The sequence below is a fragment of the Papilio xuthus genome, unplaced genomic scaffold, assembly GCF_000836235.2.
Source record: "Papilio xuthus unplaced genomic scaffold, Pxut_1.1 DF826949.1, whole genome shotgun sequence".
NCBI classification, from domain to species: domain Eukaryota; kingdom Metazoa; phylum Arthropoda; class Insecta; order Lepidoptera; family Papilionidae; genus Papilio; species Papilio xuthus.
Genome location: NW_013531700.1, coordinates 5911940 through 5932476, shown reverse-complemented (window position 1 = coordinate 5932476; position 20537 = coordinate 5911940). Strand labels below are relative to the sequence as shown.

Sequence of the window (20537 nt, the reverse complement as noted above, 5' to 3'; positions counted from 1 at the left end):
GCGTCGACACGGATCAGTGCACTTTATCGTCTCTTATATATTCATAATCTCCTAGTAAGTATGGGAATTCTGGGAACTGGGACCGTATCTCCAAGACTAAATAAGACTTTAAAAAAAGTCCTTATTGATTTGAGTAGCTTTTTTTTGGAATAAACTGAAGAAAGAATCATGGCAGTACCTAAGTTGAAGTTAAATAATAGAAAAAAAGTAGGCAACTAGATTTAGGGATTGAGTGTAAGTCGTAATGGTGCCCCAGTTTTATCTTCCAAAAGCTGCAGATCGACTTAATTGCCTATTTGGGTTTTAATGGCATTCCTTTTAATTTGGTAGTAACGAAATCCTAAAAGCATCTTTGTTTCAAACGTGAATCGAGTAAATTAACTGAATGTCAGGATAGATTTTTTAATTACCTTTGAGTAATTTTGTTTGACACAAATATTCCTAAGGAGTTCGTGTAAAGACGAAGAAGGGTTTTTTTATATTTTCGAAACTATTTTGGTCTATTTCATAGGAAAATCTCATTATCGGATCGGCTATAAATCTTACCTTTGTGAAATTTAATTTACGCTCCTAACAAAGGGTCAACTGACAAGGATATCCGTTACACTAGGGCAAAAAAGAGACATGTATGCATAGTTCTTATACCCTAGTACGTTGAGATGGTTAAGATGTCATGGTTCTCTGATAGTTTTTTTTATTAACATGGATGTATGGATGGATGTTTGTTAGAAGGTAACTGCAGAACGGCTTAACTGGATTTAGATGAAATTTGGCATAGATGACATAGTCTGGAAGAATGTTGGCTACTAATAAAGTTTTTTTTTTATTTCCGCGTGATCGGAGTCACGGTCGACAGCTAGCTATCATGATTTTGTCATAGTTTGTTTGCCAATAGAAAAGCTTTTTAAAATGCTATATTTTTAATGCACGTCACTCAAATAATCCCCTACAAAAATGGAGTATGCTGAAACACTTCATGACAATATGACCATCCCTTTCACTCTGGTTGGAAAAACAGAGAAAAAATATATGTTTGTACGTGTTTTTCGGTAGTGGAAACCCACGTTTCGGTTTCCTTGTTGTAATAAAAATATCAGTAAATCTTGATTCAGATAAAATTGCTCGGCTTTCACTGTATCCCTTTTACGATATATTTTATTATTTATGCGGACATAGATTTCAATGGAGGAATAAATTTCCTTCAGATAATTTAATTTTTTGTTGCCTGTAATTTATTACTTATAAAACATGGCTTATACGTTGTTTTCGGAAAGTATTAAATTTTATTAAAAACACTGTGACGTCATCATCATCATACGTCCCCACCGAGGGGCTCGGAGCCTACCCTAAGTTAAGGGTGATTAGGCCATAGTCAACCACGCTTATGCTTCTGATTACCATGATTAAAAAGAGCTGCTTTTATTTATTTGAATTTTCATGTGTTTATACATTTTTAGTTATATAAGAAAAAAAGCTTATTTAAACAATGTCAAAGGAACTCGAAAAGCCTATTACTGATAACGAGCCTCCCAGATCTTGTAGGGTAACAAAGTACCCGCGTTCTCTTATCACGGATTTATGTCTAAAGACAGAAAGATCTATGTTGTAATTTATCTCTGTAGATAAAAAATCAAAGTCAAGTAAACGACAAAAGTAATATTTAACAATATATTATGAAGTTTCTCTTTATAATGTGTTCTTCCAGACTATGCTCTACATCTGTGGCAAATTTCATCATGATCCATTCAGCCGTTCTGAAGATACCTTCCAACAAACATCCATTCATCTAAACTTTCCCAATTAATATATTAGTAAGATCTCATTTTATTTGATATGTTGTGAATGAAAATAAATTAATTACCATTAATGTTGTTCGTTATTCAAGATTTCCAGCGGCACAAGTTCCGAGCATTTATTTCAAACAAAGGCAGTGAATTACACCGATTACTTTCATAACAACGTCCAGTAATATCCGCGGGAATTAAACTCTCGTCCGAGGCGCCCCCAGTCCCGGACTTGCCGGGAATTAAGCCGGGATTAGTCACCTCGCCGATGCGCGGGATTACTCTTGAAACAATATGGCGGTCATTCCGCGAACTCGACGTTTCAAGTGCTTTTTATTTTACGCTTTTGATATAAATGAATTGCGGAGTAGACTATTATCACCGTAAGTTTTCACCAGTAAAAATTAACGGTATTTTTTTCTTAAATAAATTTAAGACACAGCTTTATTTGAAGCAGGAAAGCAGATATACATTATGAAAAATATTTGCAATATTTTTGATTTAAAAAAATGTTTCATAAGTTTACGGAATATTTTTTCGATATTTTATAAATGAAAATTGAAACGGTGACATTCAAATAATATTTCAAACATCATTTCATATGCGACATTTTAAATATGCTACACATTTAAATATCAGTTCATGAAATCGAAATAGACCTCACATACTCGAGACTTCAGATGTATCCATTTCGTAAAAGCGCACGAATAACAAACTCACACGATATCCGTTTAAACTGAACGAGCAATGTTTATGCAAACATTTTCAATTCGAAACCGGTTCTCTTTTTGTTTTAACTGCGAACGTTCAAAGCGTATCGCCTTTTGTACTTCCAACATCATATACTCTGTAATTTGCTCTAACTCGATGCGTTAGAGCTTCATCCCTTGTTTTAATGGATTCACTAGTATTCACACCGCAGAAATAACTAGAAATCCCAAAACGTTGACGTTATTCATGTTTGATTTATTTCATGCATCATAATAAAAACCGCTAAAATATTTATCGGTAATTGCTGATTTTTATTTGCTGCATACTTTTTCTTCTACATCAAGTCACGTTACACGTAAACTAAAAAGGGTTAAAAAGTTCTGAATCTATGATTAAAGGTTAATCACTAGTCTATAACGACCAAGATTGATCAATCTGGATCATTCTAGTACGTTCTAAATTAGCTAAATCAATACTTGCATTGATATTGGCAGTAACGCTCCTATATTACACAATTACGTGACTATAGGATTATCCGGCAAGCGCTTACGGATCTGGTGGATTGAGGTCATTCCTTGCTACCGAGTGCAGTGCTCTGATGAATTATTAATTCGCTCGAATGGATAATTTCATCCGATGCTTAGCGCCAACGCGTCCGTTTACACAAAGCCTAGGATTATGTGCGCTTTTTAATGCGTAAAGTAAATTTGAAAATGGCAATTGGTATTATGAATCATAACGAAACAATAATAGATTGTTTTGCTGTACTGCACGACCAATCTTCCTAATATTATAAATGCGAAAGTTTAGATGGATGCATAGATGTTTGTTTGAATGTATCTCCGCAACGTCTCAACGGCTTTTGAAGAATTTGGCACATATGTAGAACATAGTCTGAAAGATAAAATAGGCTACTAATTATGTTTTTTTTTAAATTCCGCGCAAACGGTGTAGCGAGCGAACGCTATTCACCATAATATGAGCTGGAAAAATCTAAATAGGAAATATTGTAGTTTGTGTAATTTTTACCACAGATGGAATTTTTCATTTTGGATGGAACATCGCGCATTTGTTAATTGATTATAATAATAATTGAACATCTTTGTTTCAGATTTACTCATCGAAATGCTGGGAGTCCTTGCAAGCTACAGTGTCACAGTCAAAGAACTCAAGCAGCTGTTCAACGCCATGAAAGCTGTTAACGGCAAATGGGTATGCTTAATGTTTTACTACTAAATTAATATAGACTGTACGAACTTCGTCTAGAGTGATCCGTGCAATCCACGAAAATTTTATTTTATTTCTATAGTTTTTTGTACGCTTTCTGTCTAAAATTGTTCACTTTATAAACAAAACTGGCCAGAAAAATTGCAAACTATGGCTGGTTGGTTGTTCAAACTTCGCAAAAATGTTGAGCATTTTCTGACTGTGACGGACAACATAAACAAGAAGTAGCTATTCCGTTTTTGCCGGATCATTACTGCCGCCCCTACTGCGATGTAAATTCAAAGAGTCAAGCTAACCTCTTGTTAAGCGTTAAGCGTTCGCTGCTATCCTTTTTGTGCGGGTTATTTACAATCTCTTAAGAATTTCTGTTGGCCTGGTAGAATGTGTCCTTTGTTGCGGGGGCGGTTGTTTTAGTCCTTCCTTGCATTTTTTCTTTTTATGACCGGTTTTGAAATATTAATGAACAAAAAAAGGGCCACTTTTGTTAACTTTTTCACTTAAAAATAGAGGATAGTACATCGTTCGCCAGCCAAGCAATTACACCGAAGACTTAAAACTTGTTCCAAAGTGGGATAAGATATGGCTTGTTCTAAAACTCGATACAACTTTGAGGTATTAGAAGGAACAAGTTGAGATTTTACCCTAACAACTTTACTAAAGACTATTCATATATAAAAATAATCTTAAAGGACCATATACTGGATATTTAAATTAGTTTGTAATGATTTTTGAAGTAGTGGATTCCTGGTAAATAGTGTTATTATTATTATATATTGTTTCAGCCGCGCCATTCAGCTAAGCTCCTCAACGTGTTACGTCAAATGCCCCACAGGAACGGACCAGACGTCTTCTTCAGCTTCCCTGGAAGGAAAGGATCGGTGAGTGAGCTTTTCAGATGTTAGGAGAGAATTTCCACAGAGAAACAAAATATAATCTCAGTGCAGTAAAATGTACTTAGTTTTTTACGCATTAATTAGTTCTAAAATAGAAAAGTATTTTACTCTCAACAAAATATTATTGAAATAAAAACTTAAAAAAGTGCAAAAATAATATTTTGGAGGCGCCGGGTATCGATCCCGGTACCTCTCGCATGCTAAGCGAGCGCTCTACCATCTGAGCTACGCCCCCTGTTACTTACGTTTGCAAAATTATAGACTTGTTGTTGAATAAATGCCTCAAGCAATATTACGTAATTATTTCAAAAGTAGAACAAGTTCATGCAACGCTTGCAAAATATTCGTATGTTATTTTTATTCACATTTTGCTTCTCAAAGACATCGTCTGTGGCGCAGTTGGTAAGAGCTTGACCAAACAAGATCGAAATCTTCACGTCTAGGTTCGATTCCCAACATGCACCAATGTGTTTTCCTGCATATGTCAGCGAAGAAATTCAAACATATCAAACCGCATCGGGTCAGCATGGTTGACTATGGCTTAGCCTTCCCTAACTTGAGCAGGCTCTGTGACCCTCTGTGGGGACATTATTTTGTATATTAATTACCAGACAGTTTTTTTTTCTTTAAAAATCGATCTTCCAAAACCGGTGAAAGTTGAATTACGCTATCGGCCATTCATTATCAAGATATTTTAATTAGCAAAATTTGCGAGCGACATTCGGTCCCCTTGCCCGATAAATTGGCCAAAACGTTCGGCAAAGGGTCGGCTTTAATAACCCGCCCTCGAGCGCCCGAAAAATGTTGCCAAGATTTCAGATAATACGAGCGTATTAAAAGATTTCTTTTAAATCACGCTGTAAGACTCGAATTAATTTTGTGGGAGCGATGTTTTCCAGAAAATACGCTATTACGTCTTTTTAATAAATTTAGATTGTAGGTGTAGAGATCAGGTTTTTTATTATTAGCGTGAGTTTACGTAAATCAACTGAACAAACTATTTTTACTTTTGAAAAGACTACTTTTAGTAGTATAGAAATATTTAAAAGAGCTAAATTTAAAGTTTTAGTTTTTCCAAAATTATAATTAAAGTATATACTAGTGGAGGTGTGAACCAGCCCGGCTTCTTGTTAGTATTCCCGCAACTTCTCTCAGGAATGTTGCCACTCCACGCTGAAATATTGCTACAATGTCGGCTCCAAGTTTCGTTACCGTTCCAAAGGAATTTAATTCAAATTTCTCGCCATCGGAGCGAACGGATTCGGTAACAATTCTTCTGTAATGGCTTTCCGATGGTTGTCGGTTTGCGGCGCGCACTTTCGGTTTGATTGATTTTTTAATTACGAACTTTAGCAATAAATATTCTGCCGATTGAGATAAAACATCGCTCGCTACCTGAAAAAAAATTTGCGGTAAAATAAATTTTTCCTTTGCGTAAAATCACTCTTCCCACTTGTATTTATTATTGGTCTTAAGTGTGAGTTCTCATTCTCGGAAATCATCACGTTTTCTCTGTTTTGTCAAAGAGAGTGACAGAGACGGATGGCAATAAAATAGTAGAAACTCCTCGCATTAAAATGTATGTGAGTCGAACAGAAAACCTAAGCGGTAAAACAGATCGATACCAGGCGGACAGGACTTAGGGGTATCGTTTAAGCGGCCTCCTTATTGGCAATTCTTATTCAAATATGGGCCGGGCCGGCGAGCGTAATCCCAGTGACATACTGGGCTCTATCTGTGTGTGTCCGCTTTTTTTCTTTTTATTTATCGCAGCCCGCCCGAGGGTCGGTCCATTTCTCTCTGTCGCGCTTATCCGCTCATCTGACGGCAAACTGACGCGTCTTAGCCTCGTCTGCTCTCCTAGTTAATAGCGGATGGTTTACGTATGACTTGTACGAGTATGTTTAACTTCCAGTAGGCCTAGCACTAACTAATATTTGCAACAAACGCCTTCGTATTGTCATACACTTATGTCAATGAGGATACGATGGGGATTATAACGAATAAAGATAGGAAAGCATCAAGCACTGCGTTATACTTTTGAAAAACATAATACTCCACGAAAACGGGCAAAAAGAAAATGCTTCTAAATAAAATGTAAAAGAAAAAGGTACCCTAAAATGGTTGTAAGCGTAAAAATTAGTCTTGACACAAAGTACGGCAGTTGGGAAGATTTAAGTGCGTTGATGCCGCAGTTATCTTTCGACCGCTTGATGTAGTGATAAATAGTCCTTTTACCCTTACAGGGTGCTTCGATATTTTATCTCAATTCCCTACTTTCGGCCCTTTATTGAAGGCTATTCATTTCTTGGTAAGCTCGTGCTCTAAAAAGCCTTTCTGGTTCAGATGCGGTGCGTGTAGTGACAGAATTTCAGTTTACTACCTTGTTATTTTTTTACCACTTTTTATTCTTGTCTAAAAGTTTCTTTCGAACCTTTGTGATACATTTCATGGGTAACATAAATAATAGTTATTGCTTCTAATAATAGCATGAGGCTGTGTTATATTTTGTTCGGTAATACGACGCTAGGGAATCCGATCTTTTATCCTTAAGATTTCCTGGAGTTTTTGTTTAGAAAATAGCTATGTATGTTTATTTATGATCTAAAATTGTAGCCCAGTACACTAGGTATATTTTATATATTGGTCATCTAAATCAAAATGAACAAATATGGGCTTGCAAAGTTTGTCGACCACGAAACGGTCATAGCGTATAAGGTCCCAAGGGAACCAAACTTTGCCTCGTAACTTGTAACCGAGTTAATAACGGTTACATATTTAACTAGTTCTCGCCTTGATTTAATACGAAATTAGCGCCCTACTGAATAAGTTACAACTTTATGCTCTCTATTACTACCACTCAACTTTGTCGGACAAGTTTTGATAAATTATGTCGTAATATAGTGCAGTTTAGTATTTCACATTTGATTTTATTTTTGTGTTTTATCGATTTCAGCTTCTTTATTAAAATATATTATTTGTTGCAGGCGATTGTGCTGCCCCCGTTAGCACGGTGGCCCTACGAGAACGGATTCACCTTCACCACATGGTTCAGACTCGATCCCATTAATTCAGTCAACATTGAGAGAGAGAAACCATATCTATACTGGTAAATAACTACATTTTTATCTAAATAAAATTACTATGTTTATATTAGGATCCTGTGTCCTAGTATTAGTATTGCATGACGTTTTTATTATTAATTTTCCTTTGTTTAAACCAAGGTTTTAGATGTTTAAAAACAAACAAACAACACCGCGGATAACCCCTTCTATACTAAAACCAAGCTACCAGGGTATCATAAGCGTAAGGCGATACGCATACGGGGAGGGACTTTGGCTTTGGTGGGCGGGAACGAAGCATTCAATTAGCTAAATGCATCCTAACTCGGACTTTGTAGCACTACTGCAATGAAAACAATTTACTTTGAATTTAGATGCTGCATTCTAAGTAATTAGAGGCTCTGGATAATTTATGTTGCCCGCATACTGATTCTAAGTTGATACCGAAAGTTGTTATTTACCGGTGTTCTAATTTTATTAATAGAAAGAAGGTTTTATTAATAGACCTTTTTATCTTTAATCCTTGCTCATTGAAAAGACAAGAAGGGTCGTAAATAAATTCAATTTAATTACGACAAACCCTTAGCATAAGTCCGGGCACAACAAATAGAATAAACCTAAGTATTTAGTAATGATCGCTGAAAGCAATACTCTTTTATAAGAAGATATTTTAAACTTAATTAAACCGAGTTGCTCCGGCGAAGAGTATTTGAACATTAAATTCATTATAATTACTTTTATTAAAACGGGCCACCATTTTGAAGATCTAATGAAATTCGTAATAGCCGTATTAGTTTGTAATTAAGCGACAATATCTTTTCATAACTGGTAAATTTTACCTTTATTGTAATCATATTTCTTCATGCCTAGTTTAGTTCTAGTTAAAGATTTTTTATATGACAGTATTTAAGGCTGATATCACCTCTTCAACACAACAGCAGAGGTGATATTGAGAGTGATAAAACGGTGTATTGGTAGATGGGTGACGCGAATAAAAACCGGTCGTCAGTTAAGCATAATTGGTAGCTTTAATATGATGATTATGTAGTTGAGAATGAAAGACTGATTATTTGTATATTTAGTTTCAAGACGAGCAAAGGCGTTGGTTACACGGCGCACTTCGTGGGCAACTGTCTTGTACTAACATCGATGAAGGTCCGCGGCAAAGGATTCCAGCACTGCGTCAAATACGAGTTTCAACCTAGAAGGTAAACTATACAAGAGTTTAGTTTCAACATCATGCAATGTGAAGCATTTCCACATTATGTCTGTTTCCCTGGTTGCAAGACACCCCAGAGAAGAATAAAATTCAACTCTTTCGAACACCTGTTTACAATCTGGAGATAATAACTATATCTTGATTCTTTGTCATGTTGATTTAATTAGGTTATTATTTACCACAGATGGTACGCGATAGCTGTAGTCTACATCTACAACAGATGGACGAAGAGCGAGATCAAATGCCTGGTCAATGGCCAGCTCGCCTCCAGCACAGAGATGGCCTGGTTCGTCTCCACTAATGATGTAAGTATCATATTGTTCTTACATCCTGTTGTCTTAGAGAAATAACAACAATAAAGTAGCTACTCATTTAGCCTAAAATCCTAGTTAATTACAGTTCCAAGTGCCTTTTGGTGGTTTATTAACTCCTTCTTAATCTCAACGTGAGTACCAGGGGCACATAACTTGAAACAGCTTAGCGTTAAAACATTTTGTCGTTGCGGGAACATCGACGTGCCTGCTCCTCACGTACAAGTCGTTAGAGGCAATTTATTATCGACGCTGTATGCAAAATTGGCATAAAATATGCGGAGTTTATAAAATGTGAGCGTAAGGTGTTTTAGCGTTATTGATTGGTATACGACGTGAGACTTTATTTATTACCAGTTTTTTTTTTATTCATAACTTTTCCGTGGACATTATTTCCCAAAAATAGGTCACTCTTTGAAACGTTATCTAAACAATGTTTGGACACAATGTGCTCCTTTGTCCGGCGCGGACAGTGTCCACGGCCAGGTGGAGTTAGTCCCGGGGCCGCACGATGAGAGTAATTACCTTTCATCATGAATAATAAACGACGGGTCCGCTGCGGCCCCTTGATTTTTGCGCAACCCTCGTCCGAGTTTTGTTTTAGTTGTAACATTATTTGGCTGCCACTTTGATATGTGGTCGGCTTAAATTATTATGTTTGTTTGTTGTTAATTTGTTCCAATGTAGTGTTTGTGTTATTCAAAGTTTCCGGATCGCTCCGAGCTGTACCCGAATTATTTTGCTTTATAAATTGAATTATATTTTATTGTACCATGACTTCCTAAAAGAGAGAGAGAAAAACGTTTAACTCAGATGCCTCTATATGAGAAAACATCATCCCTCTTATTCGCTTTGAAAAGAACAAGGCGTAATACTTCTTCAACACAGATCTAATGCAACAAAACCTTCAAATGAATCGTGCAACATTTTTCAAATGCCATTTACTATCTTGTATCAACAGTGGTCTTGTCAGATTTTCCTCAATGTAATCTCTGGTACACGCACTAATCTTATCCCATAAACATTAAGCCGCTCGTAAGCCACTCCGCACTGAAAAGGAATTAACATGGCGTTACATCGTTATAAATTGTACGCTTAATAATTGAGTAAGTATATATAAGAGAGACAAGGATAGAAGATAAATGTAACTTACGCAATAAATTACAATAATCAGATTTTTTGATTTAATCTATCAAATTCTTATTTCAATTGCTAGCAAATAGATGGCTTAATAAGTAACTTTTTAATACGTAAGAAGCCATCGCTAATCGGAAATATTCTTCCGTATTTTCTCGCTAACCCGGTTACCGCACTTCGTTAGCTTTATTACTCGCGCGACGGCTTTATTTTATTTGCTAATGCATACCTTGCCTTCGCTGTTGTCCTGGTACCTCGAACTACATAAAACGCCCCCAAATCGAGTTAAAAGCTCTTCAGAGAGCTTTCCGCCGCGTGACGAACGTTCAACGAAATTACATCGCAACCTCTCGTCACTTCGTGGCGTTGTTATTTTTTGTGACTGTTTTACGTCACTGTATTATGATTTTTCTACTGTTCATTTTTGTTTAAATTATTCGTTTTGACAGGTAAAATTAACTTTTTGAAACACGATAAATAAATTTACAGATACGGCTTATTACCAGACTAATCGTATAAACATGAAATCAAGTTAACCTTCCTATAAAATACCTTTGAAATACTTTCAATATACTTTAACTATTGAAATAAAAAATGTTTTAAGTTAATAATTAAATGAATATGTATGGACTCAGCCTTTCGACAAATGCTACATCGGCGCGACGGCTGAGCTGGACGAGGAGCGCGTCTTCTGCGGCCAGATGGCGGCCATCTACCTGTTCGGAGAGGCGCTCACCACGCACCAGATCTGCGCCATGCACCGCCTCGGACCTGGATATAAGGTACGGTGGAACTAGAACACTACTACCAGTATTTCTGCCACAGTTTGACAGTTCAAAGTAAAAAAAATATTTTTGATGTTTTCAAATATTTCTTTGATGTTACACTTATGTTACAACTTATGTAAATACTTTGATTTAACTTAGAATTTTGTATAATGTAATAATGTTGTCAATATAATTTGTTTTCCTGCTAACCTTGGAACATCAGAGTCAATTCCGTTTCGACAACGAATGCAACATCAGTTTACCGGAAAATCACAAAAGGGTGAGCGAGACGGCTGCGCCCAAGCTTGAGTACGCTGAACCCCTGCCCGATCCCGATAATGATCCCAATCCCGAAATCAATCCCGAAACCAATCCTGACGCTTCTGAAGATACCAGGGGAGCAGAAGAAGATAGTGTTGTAGTAAAGGAAGACTCGACGCCTCGAGGGAGGAGGCTGGCGGACGAAGCGCGCGAAGTGGCCGCCGCGCATGCGACCCTGCTCGTAGATATTGAAGCATGCAAGCGTGTAAGCATGACGCGCCGCTTGCTACGTTTATCTCAAGTGTTCATTTTGCTTTACATGTAGCCGGAGAGGACTGACTGCTTCAGACTTATGCAAGGGAACATGGAAATGCTTTAGTCGCAAATTAGTGGTACATCTAAAAACAAAATCAACAACAAAAGCATCGTAAAACAGCACTTTAAAATTTATGTAATATTTATTTCTATGTTATTTGCCTAAGTCTTAAGTGTTCAGTTAGCTAGTTGCACAGATTGTGTATGTCTGAAACATATCCATTGGTGTTGTGATGTCCTGACAGGGTCAGTTCCGTTTCGCCTCGGAGTCCAGAGTGCCCCTACCGACCGCTGAAGTCCGGGTAGATAAATACGGCGATCTTATACACGATCCAACGCAGAATATACACGATGTAAGAGATACAATTATCAGGGAATTCTGGAATTACTAATATTCTAAAATTGGGAGTTATGATGAGTTACTTTTGAAGTTTAGAAGGGTTTATATTAATTTGACTTTTAATAAACTGCATGATAATAATTAAATCTAAAGATATAAAACTAACAATAGATGAATGTTTAAGTTTAGGGTTTCCGAGACAGTTTGTGGGATCTCCATTAAAGTTGTAACGAGTAGGTGTGGTGTACAGTTAAATTAATGATCTAGGATCATTGAATTAACTTGTTTGAGGGAGTTTAACGCTGTCAGATTGCTTGCAACTTGTACAACCGAACTGTAATTACGTTATATAGTTTAGGTCCGGTGTTACTTAACAGTTTATCCTAGTCTTTACAGCTGTTTTGAAAAGTAATTCAATGAATTAGAGCTTAAAGCTTTTTTAATTGACTTTCAAAAATTACTCATAATATTTATTCTATCTTAGTTATTTGGTCTCATAAATATTTCAAATACATACGCGCCTTATATTTTCCGCAAATAATTTTCACTTTAATTTGATCAATGCGGCTGTTTTTTCCCACGAAATCTGTTTTATGTAAAATTTTGCTTTTGTTTTGCAATCGATCTTATTTAACAAATTCCCCAAAGCAGGAAATTAATATTTATGATAAATGCTTCTTGTCAGAAAATAATTTTAATAATATTGATTTTTTATTGTTTGTTGTGTAAAAAGTTTGGCAAAGGCACGCGAAAGATGTTTCCAAAGTAAGTTGTAACAAAAGGCTTCAAAGTTAGTCCCGAGGTCCGTAACGACGGCCTCGCTTTTCAAAACCGAACAAAACCGGCCAAAGTTTTATTGAAAAAGTAAAAGAAATTTCTGATACGGAAGATATAGGGTTGCATTTATTGTCAACATTGAATATCGACTTATTTATTGCAAATTTCACGACAAATTTATTTTTAAAACCAAAAGAAACAGTATTAACATGTATTTCAATAATTTATTTAATACTAGCTGTCGCCCGCGACTCCGTCCGCGTGGTTATATAAAAAAACTTAATTAGTGTAGCCCACTCATCCATCCATCCACATCACATCTATCTAAACATTCGCAACATCGTTTATATTATTAGTAAGATTTTTTTTTTTAAAATGAATAAATAGTATCCTATGTCCGTCTCCTGGCTCTAAGCTACCTCCTCACCAATTTTCAGGCATATCGGTAAAGCCGTTCTTGAGTTATAATATAATATATATATATATATATATAAAGAAAGTCGTGTTAGTTACACTGTTATATATATAAAAATAATATTATCTTATCTACATCAATCATCTTGAATATTTTATTACATTTTAAGTCAATATTGAAATAACGTGAATGGATAGATTTTTATTTCGAATAATATTTATTGAAAATATATCTTGTTGCTTCTACCTCCCTCCCCCATTAGGCTACAGCCCTCTCGGAGACTTTCATTGTGAGATCAAACTTGTCAGAAAGTTATGGAATTTTAATCGACTTCGATGTTTCCTTGTAACGGACAATTTCATTTACTTTAAAAGTTTATTATTTGTTGGAAAGTATTTTAGAAAATATTATGGAATATTTAAATATGGTTTTGTTTTTCAAGAAATTTATTATAAAAATTTGTTTAAATAAATTACAAAATACTGAAGAATTACTAAAATTATAATTTATAACTTTATTTTATTAGTACCAAAACATCTTATTCAAATTCAAATTATATTCAACAAAGTCGCTCATAACGACTCTTGCCTTACGAATGTGAACTTTATGCTTAACTTTGACAATTTTCGCCTCGTATTTAGAAGCAAAACTCTATTGACGTTCTCTAACTTTACTTATATACTAGAACCGTCTTAATACATAATTTTATTTATGAAATTATTTAAAAACATTATACCATTTATAAATACGAAATCTATGGATGGATGTATAAATGTTTGTTTGAACGTATCTCCAGAACGACTGAACAGATCTTGATGAAATTTGATATACATATAGAACATAATCTGGATGAAGACATATGCTACTTATTAAGTTTTTATTTTATTCCGCGCGGACAGAGTCGGGGGCGACAGCTATGTCTCTATAAATCGAAACATCAAGATAAAGAACCTCATAATTTTGGCGTAGGTTACAATGTAATGAAAAATAATTGTATTTTCTCCGTAGATCTTATCTGTTTCATAATGTTCATTAAGAAATCATAACAAAACGTTTTTATATCTTCTCTCTTTTGTATCTTTAAGATGAAATACTTTTCTGTCAGACTACGATTTTAGCAGATTTTCTTTTAAAATATTACGAATAAAATGTCCGAAGTATTTTATAAAAATAAATGGAAGAGCATTTTAAATATAATTATTTTTGTCGTCTTAGTTATTTTTCTCTACATTGTGATTATTTCTGTTATTTGAATAAATATCAAAAGCTCTTAGTATTTCGTTGTGGCTCGTCGTTTGAGATTTGTCTCAGCTTCATCACACTTGAGAATGTTTACTTACTCTGACAACATAATATGACAACTTGATATGTCGTCTTGAGAATGTTGAGTGAGCTTTGTATATCTTTCTGTATATAAATGCGATAAAAAGGTAAATGTAAAAAAAAAACTGCTTTGGACATGTTAAAAAAATTATACGTATCTTATGATATCCGACATCGTAACCGTGGAATTCAGATAAATCAATCTATTTTTGTGCATGTTTTGACAGTGGAAACTCACACTGATGGATGTTGGAACAATTGATATAATAGTCGTAAACAGTACATATAACATGAAAGAGAATAATTTATAAGTATGAAACATTAACGGACAAAGTGTTAGGCCCATTAGCCACTAGTTGTGCACATGCATTACAGCAAACAGCGCTGCAGCACTCAGCAACAAATAAACGTGAAATCTTTCCGCAACATTACAGCGCTTTCTTGCTGCACATTATTTATCTTCAAGTATTTTATCGACTTATATGTTACTCTATGATAGTCTCAAACTATGCGCTTCCAATGTCTATATCTTTATATAAAGTATACACTATATTACTTGTCTTTCTCTTTGCAAACAATAGAGACATCATATGTTTTAATGGCTTAATAGAATCGGATTATGTGTAATAAAAAATAAAGGTTAGGGTACAATACCTAGGTTTCTACTCGTATTACCGCAGCTTAATAATACAAATCAAATGGTTATTCTTAAACTATTGAAACTAACTGGAGTTGCGAAACAAAAAATAAATTTTAGTATTGCAAATTTTATGTTTTCTAACCCCTTTTTATGTAACTCTAGCTTAAATAGTTTAAGGAAAAATACTTTATAAGCTATTTATTTTAAATGTAACACAATCAACTCATTGTGTACTTTAGTGCAATTTGGTATAAGCTCGGATTATCGCGACTTATTCGTAGCGAGGCGAGTAAGGAGACACCGACCACAACCATTACATTAACCCTAAAACGCTACTCTCGAAAGGATTCCTTTCTTACACAGGGTTGTCACTAATGAATATTATGTTTTATCTTAGTAAGTTGAAAAAACAACTCACATCGCTGGGAACATAATTTTTGCTATTTTGTAAAAAAAATGTTTCTCGCACATTTATTAGTGTAATCTATTAGTTTATTTCCAAAATTATTCTAAACTTACAAATATAGATATTTGTCTAGAAAATTTATTTATTAGACATTTTTACACAGTAAATCTATTCCAGAAGTGTTTGTAAGCTAAGTTTCATCAATATTGATGTTCAGTGATTTGTGCGGAGTGACAACCCTGCACGTCTCGCGTGTTATCTGAGCTAATGGCTCACCGCTTACAACACTTTATCTTCACATCTTATTTTGTTTATATATATATTTACTTGAGATAGTTTTAGTTTTCATGTAAAAAGAATAACATAGTAAACAAAAATACCAAATTTTTCGTAACTCTATCGAGCCGAATTCAAATTCAATGTTTTTCTAAATCAACAGTATCGAATTATTCATTTTAAAATTAGAAATTTACTTGATTTTACACCTTATGATAAGATAGGATGACGGCCAACTGTAATTTTCTCTTCTTTATATTGATATACGTAAATAACAATAATAGGCTAAAATAATAGACATTTTTACGCTTTAATAAGCTTAACAGATTAAAAGTTTGTGTAGATTTATGTTTTAGCTATTCTTTAATATTAGAATTAATATATACTATAGGATACTAACACGGGTTTCGGGTTTATGTTTCGTTTACTAACACGTCAGTTACGCTACATATTCAGTCAGCTTAACAATTATTCGCATCATTTGTTAATCCGCTTTCCTACAATTTATAATGATTTGGTAATTTAATTATTTCTTTGTTATGTTAGTTGCATGTTTAACATATGTTTCAGTGTGTTTTTATATTTATGTTTAATAGTTTTATTCACAATTAATTTAATAACAATCTTTTTCTATTCAGAATTGTCAAACTACAATTTGTAACAATAACAAACAACATATATATATAACTTAAAAAATATAATCTCCTAGTAATCTTGATACAGCAATTTCCTCCCTCGTACCATAAAATTCCCGTTGTGTTGTTTACATTTATGTTTCATGCAGGTTTTGTACGACGGCAAGTTGTCATCAGCCATTGTGTTCATGTACAACCCGGTGGCAACAGACGGCCAACTATGTCTACAGTCTGCGCCCAAAGGCAACGTCTCCTACTTCGTGCACACGCCGCACGCTCTCATGCTGCAGGTACAATTAATATAGTACCAGGGTATCTGAACTTAACAGACGTCTTTAGAAAGACCGCTTTTATGTTAAGTAATTTTCCTTGGTACTCTTTTAATTTGAACTAAAACATTGATTTAAAATATCTGAAACTGTCTAGATTTACTTACTTGAGACGTAGTACTACTTCTAGGTACATGTCTACCAAAAGCTACTAGTCTCTACCACTGTACCATTTTACCTTTGTCTGTAGGAGGTGAAAGCGGTGGTAACACACTCCATCCACAGCGCGCTCAACTCTATCGGTGGCGTGCAAGTCCTGTTTCCACTGTTCGCGCAGCTCGACCTGCCGCATGACGCGCCGGCCAACGAGCCCAAGAGAGATCCAATGCTATGGTAAGTTAGATCCTTTTTCTACTAACGAGACTGTACTATATAATCGTAAAAACTGTCTCTGACTTCGTCATTTGCTTGTAGACTTAGCGAAATTCACAAAAGTAGTAGAGTTTGCGAACTAAAGCACTACTAAATTGAAGTTTGAATAAACTTTCTAAGCTGAGACCAATTCATTAATATTCCAAGTAGCTTTACTCGTATAAACCGACTAAATGCACTTTAGGTGTCGTTCTCTAATCGCCCCTGAAAGTTACCAGCCATCTCGAGGCAGACGGGTAATAGCTATGAACTAACTCCTGACAACTCCTAATTGCCTGGTCTTGCCCCTTGCTCGGATTTATGAACAGCGTTTTATGCGCTTGACAATAATTTATTCGCTAAGGGCCCCTTGTATTTTAACTTTTTTTCTTCGTTTACAATTCAATTTGTAGCCGCGAAAAAACATGTTTTGTTCAACAAAAAAGGAACATAGCTCGGTATAATTGCGTGATTTGTTATTCTTTTTGTGCGCCCTTTTCCTTTAATAAAGCTCAAATTTCTCTATTTAATAACATCAATCTTGAATAAAATTGCGAAATGTTTTTAAGCTTTTCTTAAAGATCGTGCTCGTGCAATATTAACTAACAAAGTTAATATTTAATCTGTAATAGTAACCGTTCACAGCCGCATTTGCCTAATGGAGCTTCAGTTATCTACACTGAAAGGGTTAAAGCGATGCGATAATATATTTGCTGAATATCTTATGAGTCTTGACATTATAATCGCTCCATTAACCATTTACGTCTACAGTCGAGATTTATTGCTGTAAAATTATACGTTTTGATAGCTTTCGATGTATATTTAATATTTTAATTCTAGGACATCTTAACTATATTGCAATAAACGCCTAGCTTAATTTAATAGCAATCTTGCAGCAATGTCTTTTGTTGGATATTTTAAATAGGGCGGTCAAATAACGCAGTATTTTAGTTCTAGTCATCGATATAAAAGGGTACCGATACCCAAACCAAAGCCGTTTTCTGTATCCTTGGTAATATGCGTGCAAATTTTCTTATTGCGGATTATGTTTCCAGCTCGAAGCTGCTCGGTTTTGTATGCTCGCTGGTGGAGTCGTGCAGCACGGTGCAACAACACATGCTACAGTGCCGCGGCTTCCTCGTCGTCTCCCACATGCTGCAGCGCTGCGCCCGCGACCATCTCACTGCAGACACGCTGGCCTCCTTCCTGCACCTCACCAAGCATCTCGTCACTTGCTGTTCGCCCAACTCTGATCTGTTGCTCAAACAGGTGAGCGATATGTGCTATCTTTTTATGTCTTATGTTTTTTTCCTTTTTTCATAGTTTATAAAAGGACTTTTTCATAGTTTTCTCGACCATCTAGTGTACCATATAAGTCTATAAAAATACCAGGACCTCATAGGATAATATGGTTATTTGTTGCAATGAGGACTTTACATTAGTCGTTACCTTTTCAAACTCCATTTTGATTTTTATTTGTTATGTTTTTAGAGCTTAAAATGCTTTACATTGTTTGCCAATATGTCCAGGTAGGTATTCAGGTAAATCTGTAAGAAATCAATAGGGGACACCGCTTTGGGTAGCTATAGTTCCGTATTTCAATGTTATAATCACCTTTGTATACTAATTTACAATTCTTGTCTTTACTCTAATTTTTTATTTTTATTTCTTTGATGAAATATATTTGATAAAAAACAAAACTTATTATATATTGAGCACTTTTAGCTGTGAGTTTCCATTGCTGAAAATAACGTATAATGGCAAAATATTGTCATTTCATTTCTTTTTAAGAAATAGAGAAGAATATGTTTCTGCACAAGTGATACAGCAGTGTAAACGCACGGTTATTTTGCATTAAAATACATTGTTATATTTTTTATGAAAGCTTTTTTAGATGACGTCCTGAAAACTTTCAGCCGAGAAGGAACGAAAAAACTACGCACAAATCCCAAAAGCTGCAATTTATTTTTCCCCTTGATGGTTGTTAGCGCATGCTCCTCTTGCTTTTTACACCCCCCCCCCTCCCTTGTTTACACAAAAAAAGAAGAAATTGCACAATTTACGCAAAAAATTGTCACTATTTTTCCCACTTTCTTAATATTAAATTGTGGAGTCTTTGGACAATAGTTCTTATCTTATTATTTTATTTTCTTGCAATTGCCCTTGCAGATTCGTGCTTCATTTATTATTATTTTCTACAATAGGTTTTGCTTTAAAGAAAGATGGCAAATATGACGAAAAGTAGATTTTTTACTTTATAAAATCACTGCTTTGCACTTGGGGCTTAATAGAATAAAAAAAACGCCCTTATCAACAATCACAAGGAATAAAACATTACAGTGTAAAACAAATTTTGAACAGAAAAAGCGGAAATTTACGCTTTTTTTGCACAATGAACACTTAGTTAATACATTCAAGATTATTGTTATAAAGTAAAGCCTCCATGTGAATAACAAGAATCTATTTTCACCATATAATAAAATCTATACACACTTTTTAAATTTAAATTGTAATTGTTTAAAATCAATCAGCAAGAGAGCGTTACGCTAACGACCATCGGACAGTCATAAGTCTATGCTAACGTAGTCTTTCTGTCACTCATTCGTGACTTGGCAGCTGCTTGACCACGTGTTGTTCAACCCTTCGCTGTGGATCCACACACCGGCAGCAGTGCAAGCTCGGCTTTACTGCTATCTGGCTACTGACTTCCTGGCTGATGCACACATCTACGGCAGCGTGAGGAGAATCAGCACAGTTCTTCAAACTGTACACACACTCAAGTATTACTATTGGGTGGTCAATCCAAGGACTAAGAGTGGGATCACTGCTAAAGGATTAGGTAAGTAAATAAATAAAATAAATAAATAAAGTTTAAAAACAGTTTATAGTAAAAATCAATAATCGAAATCTTAACGTCAAAAGACTCTATTTTTATGCTAGTTAATTTAATAAATAACTTAAAGTAAACAAAATTTAATGAAAAAGTTTTAATTTTGTATAAATTAAATTAATAAAGTGACAGTATCAAGGTAAGGAATCAGAGAGGAGTTGATAAATGACCGGCGCAACTCCGGAAACAATTCATCTGCCCTAATATGAAGACATTATAAAGATAGCGTGGGGGGCGTAGCAGCAGGGGGGACTAAATCGCAACAAATTTGTCGTTGTCGGAGTGACTCTCGCTGGCTCGTTTACTAAGGCTTTATCACTTTTATTTGACGATCATTTTATCAGCAGTACATCTCTATTTGCCTCTGAAATATTGCCGCTTTCCTTCTAACATTTATTTTGATGATTGAAGCTGAAACTAGTTAACAGCCGAATAATCTGAAGTTATTTTAAACTCTTATTGAATAAA

At 35.0% G+C, this 20537-nt stretch overlaps 1 protein-coding gene and 1 non-coding gene across 2 annotated transcripts in view; one reads left to right on the top strand and one right to left on the bottom strand.

Annotated features, from left to right (window-relative positions):
* rg (A kinase anchor protein rugose) overlaps positions 1–20537 on the top strand; it is a 38148-nt gene that overhangs the window by 2896 nt on the left and 14715 nt on the right. Inside the window, exons 3-14 of the mRNA XM_013315962.1 lie at positions 3607–3707; positions 4505–4600; positions 7603–7724; positions 8760–8885; positions 9081–9201; positions 10980–11126; positions 11335–11637; positions 11933–12040; positions 16649–16789; positions 17019–17161; positions 18235–18448; positions 19796–20018. Coding sequence (XP_013171416.1) covers positions 3607–3707; positions 4505–4600; positions 7603–7724; positions 8760–8885; positions 9081–9201; positions 10980–11126; positions 11335–11637; positions 11933–12040; positions 16649–16789; positions 17019–17161; positions 18235–18448; positions 19796–20018 — 1845 coding nt within the window. The remainder of the gene's footprint in view (positions 1–3606; positions 3708–4504; positions 4601–7602; positions 7725–8759; positions 8886–9080; positions 9202–10979; positions 11127–11334; positions 11638–11932; positions 12041–16648; positions 16790–17018; positions 17162–18234; positions 18449–19795; positions 20019–20537) is intronic.
* TRNAA-AGC (transfer RNA alanine (anticodon AGC)) lies at positions 4778–4850 on the bottom strand. The gene has a single exon. It is a non-coding gene; the product is annotated as a tRNA-Ala (tRNA).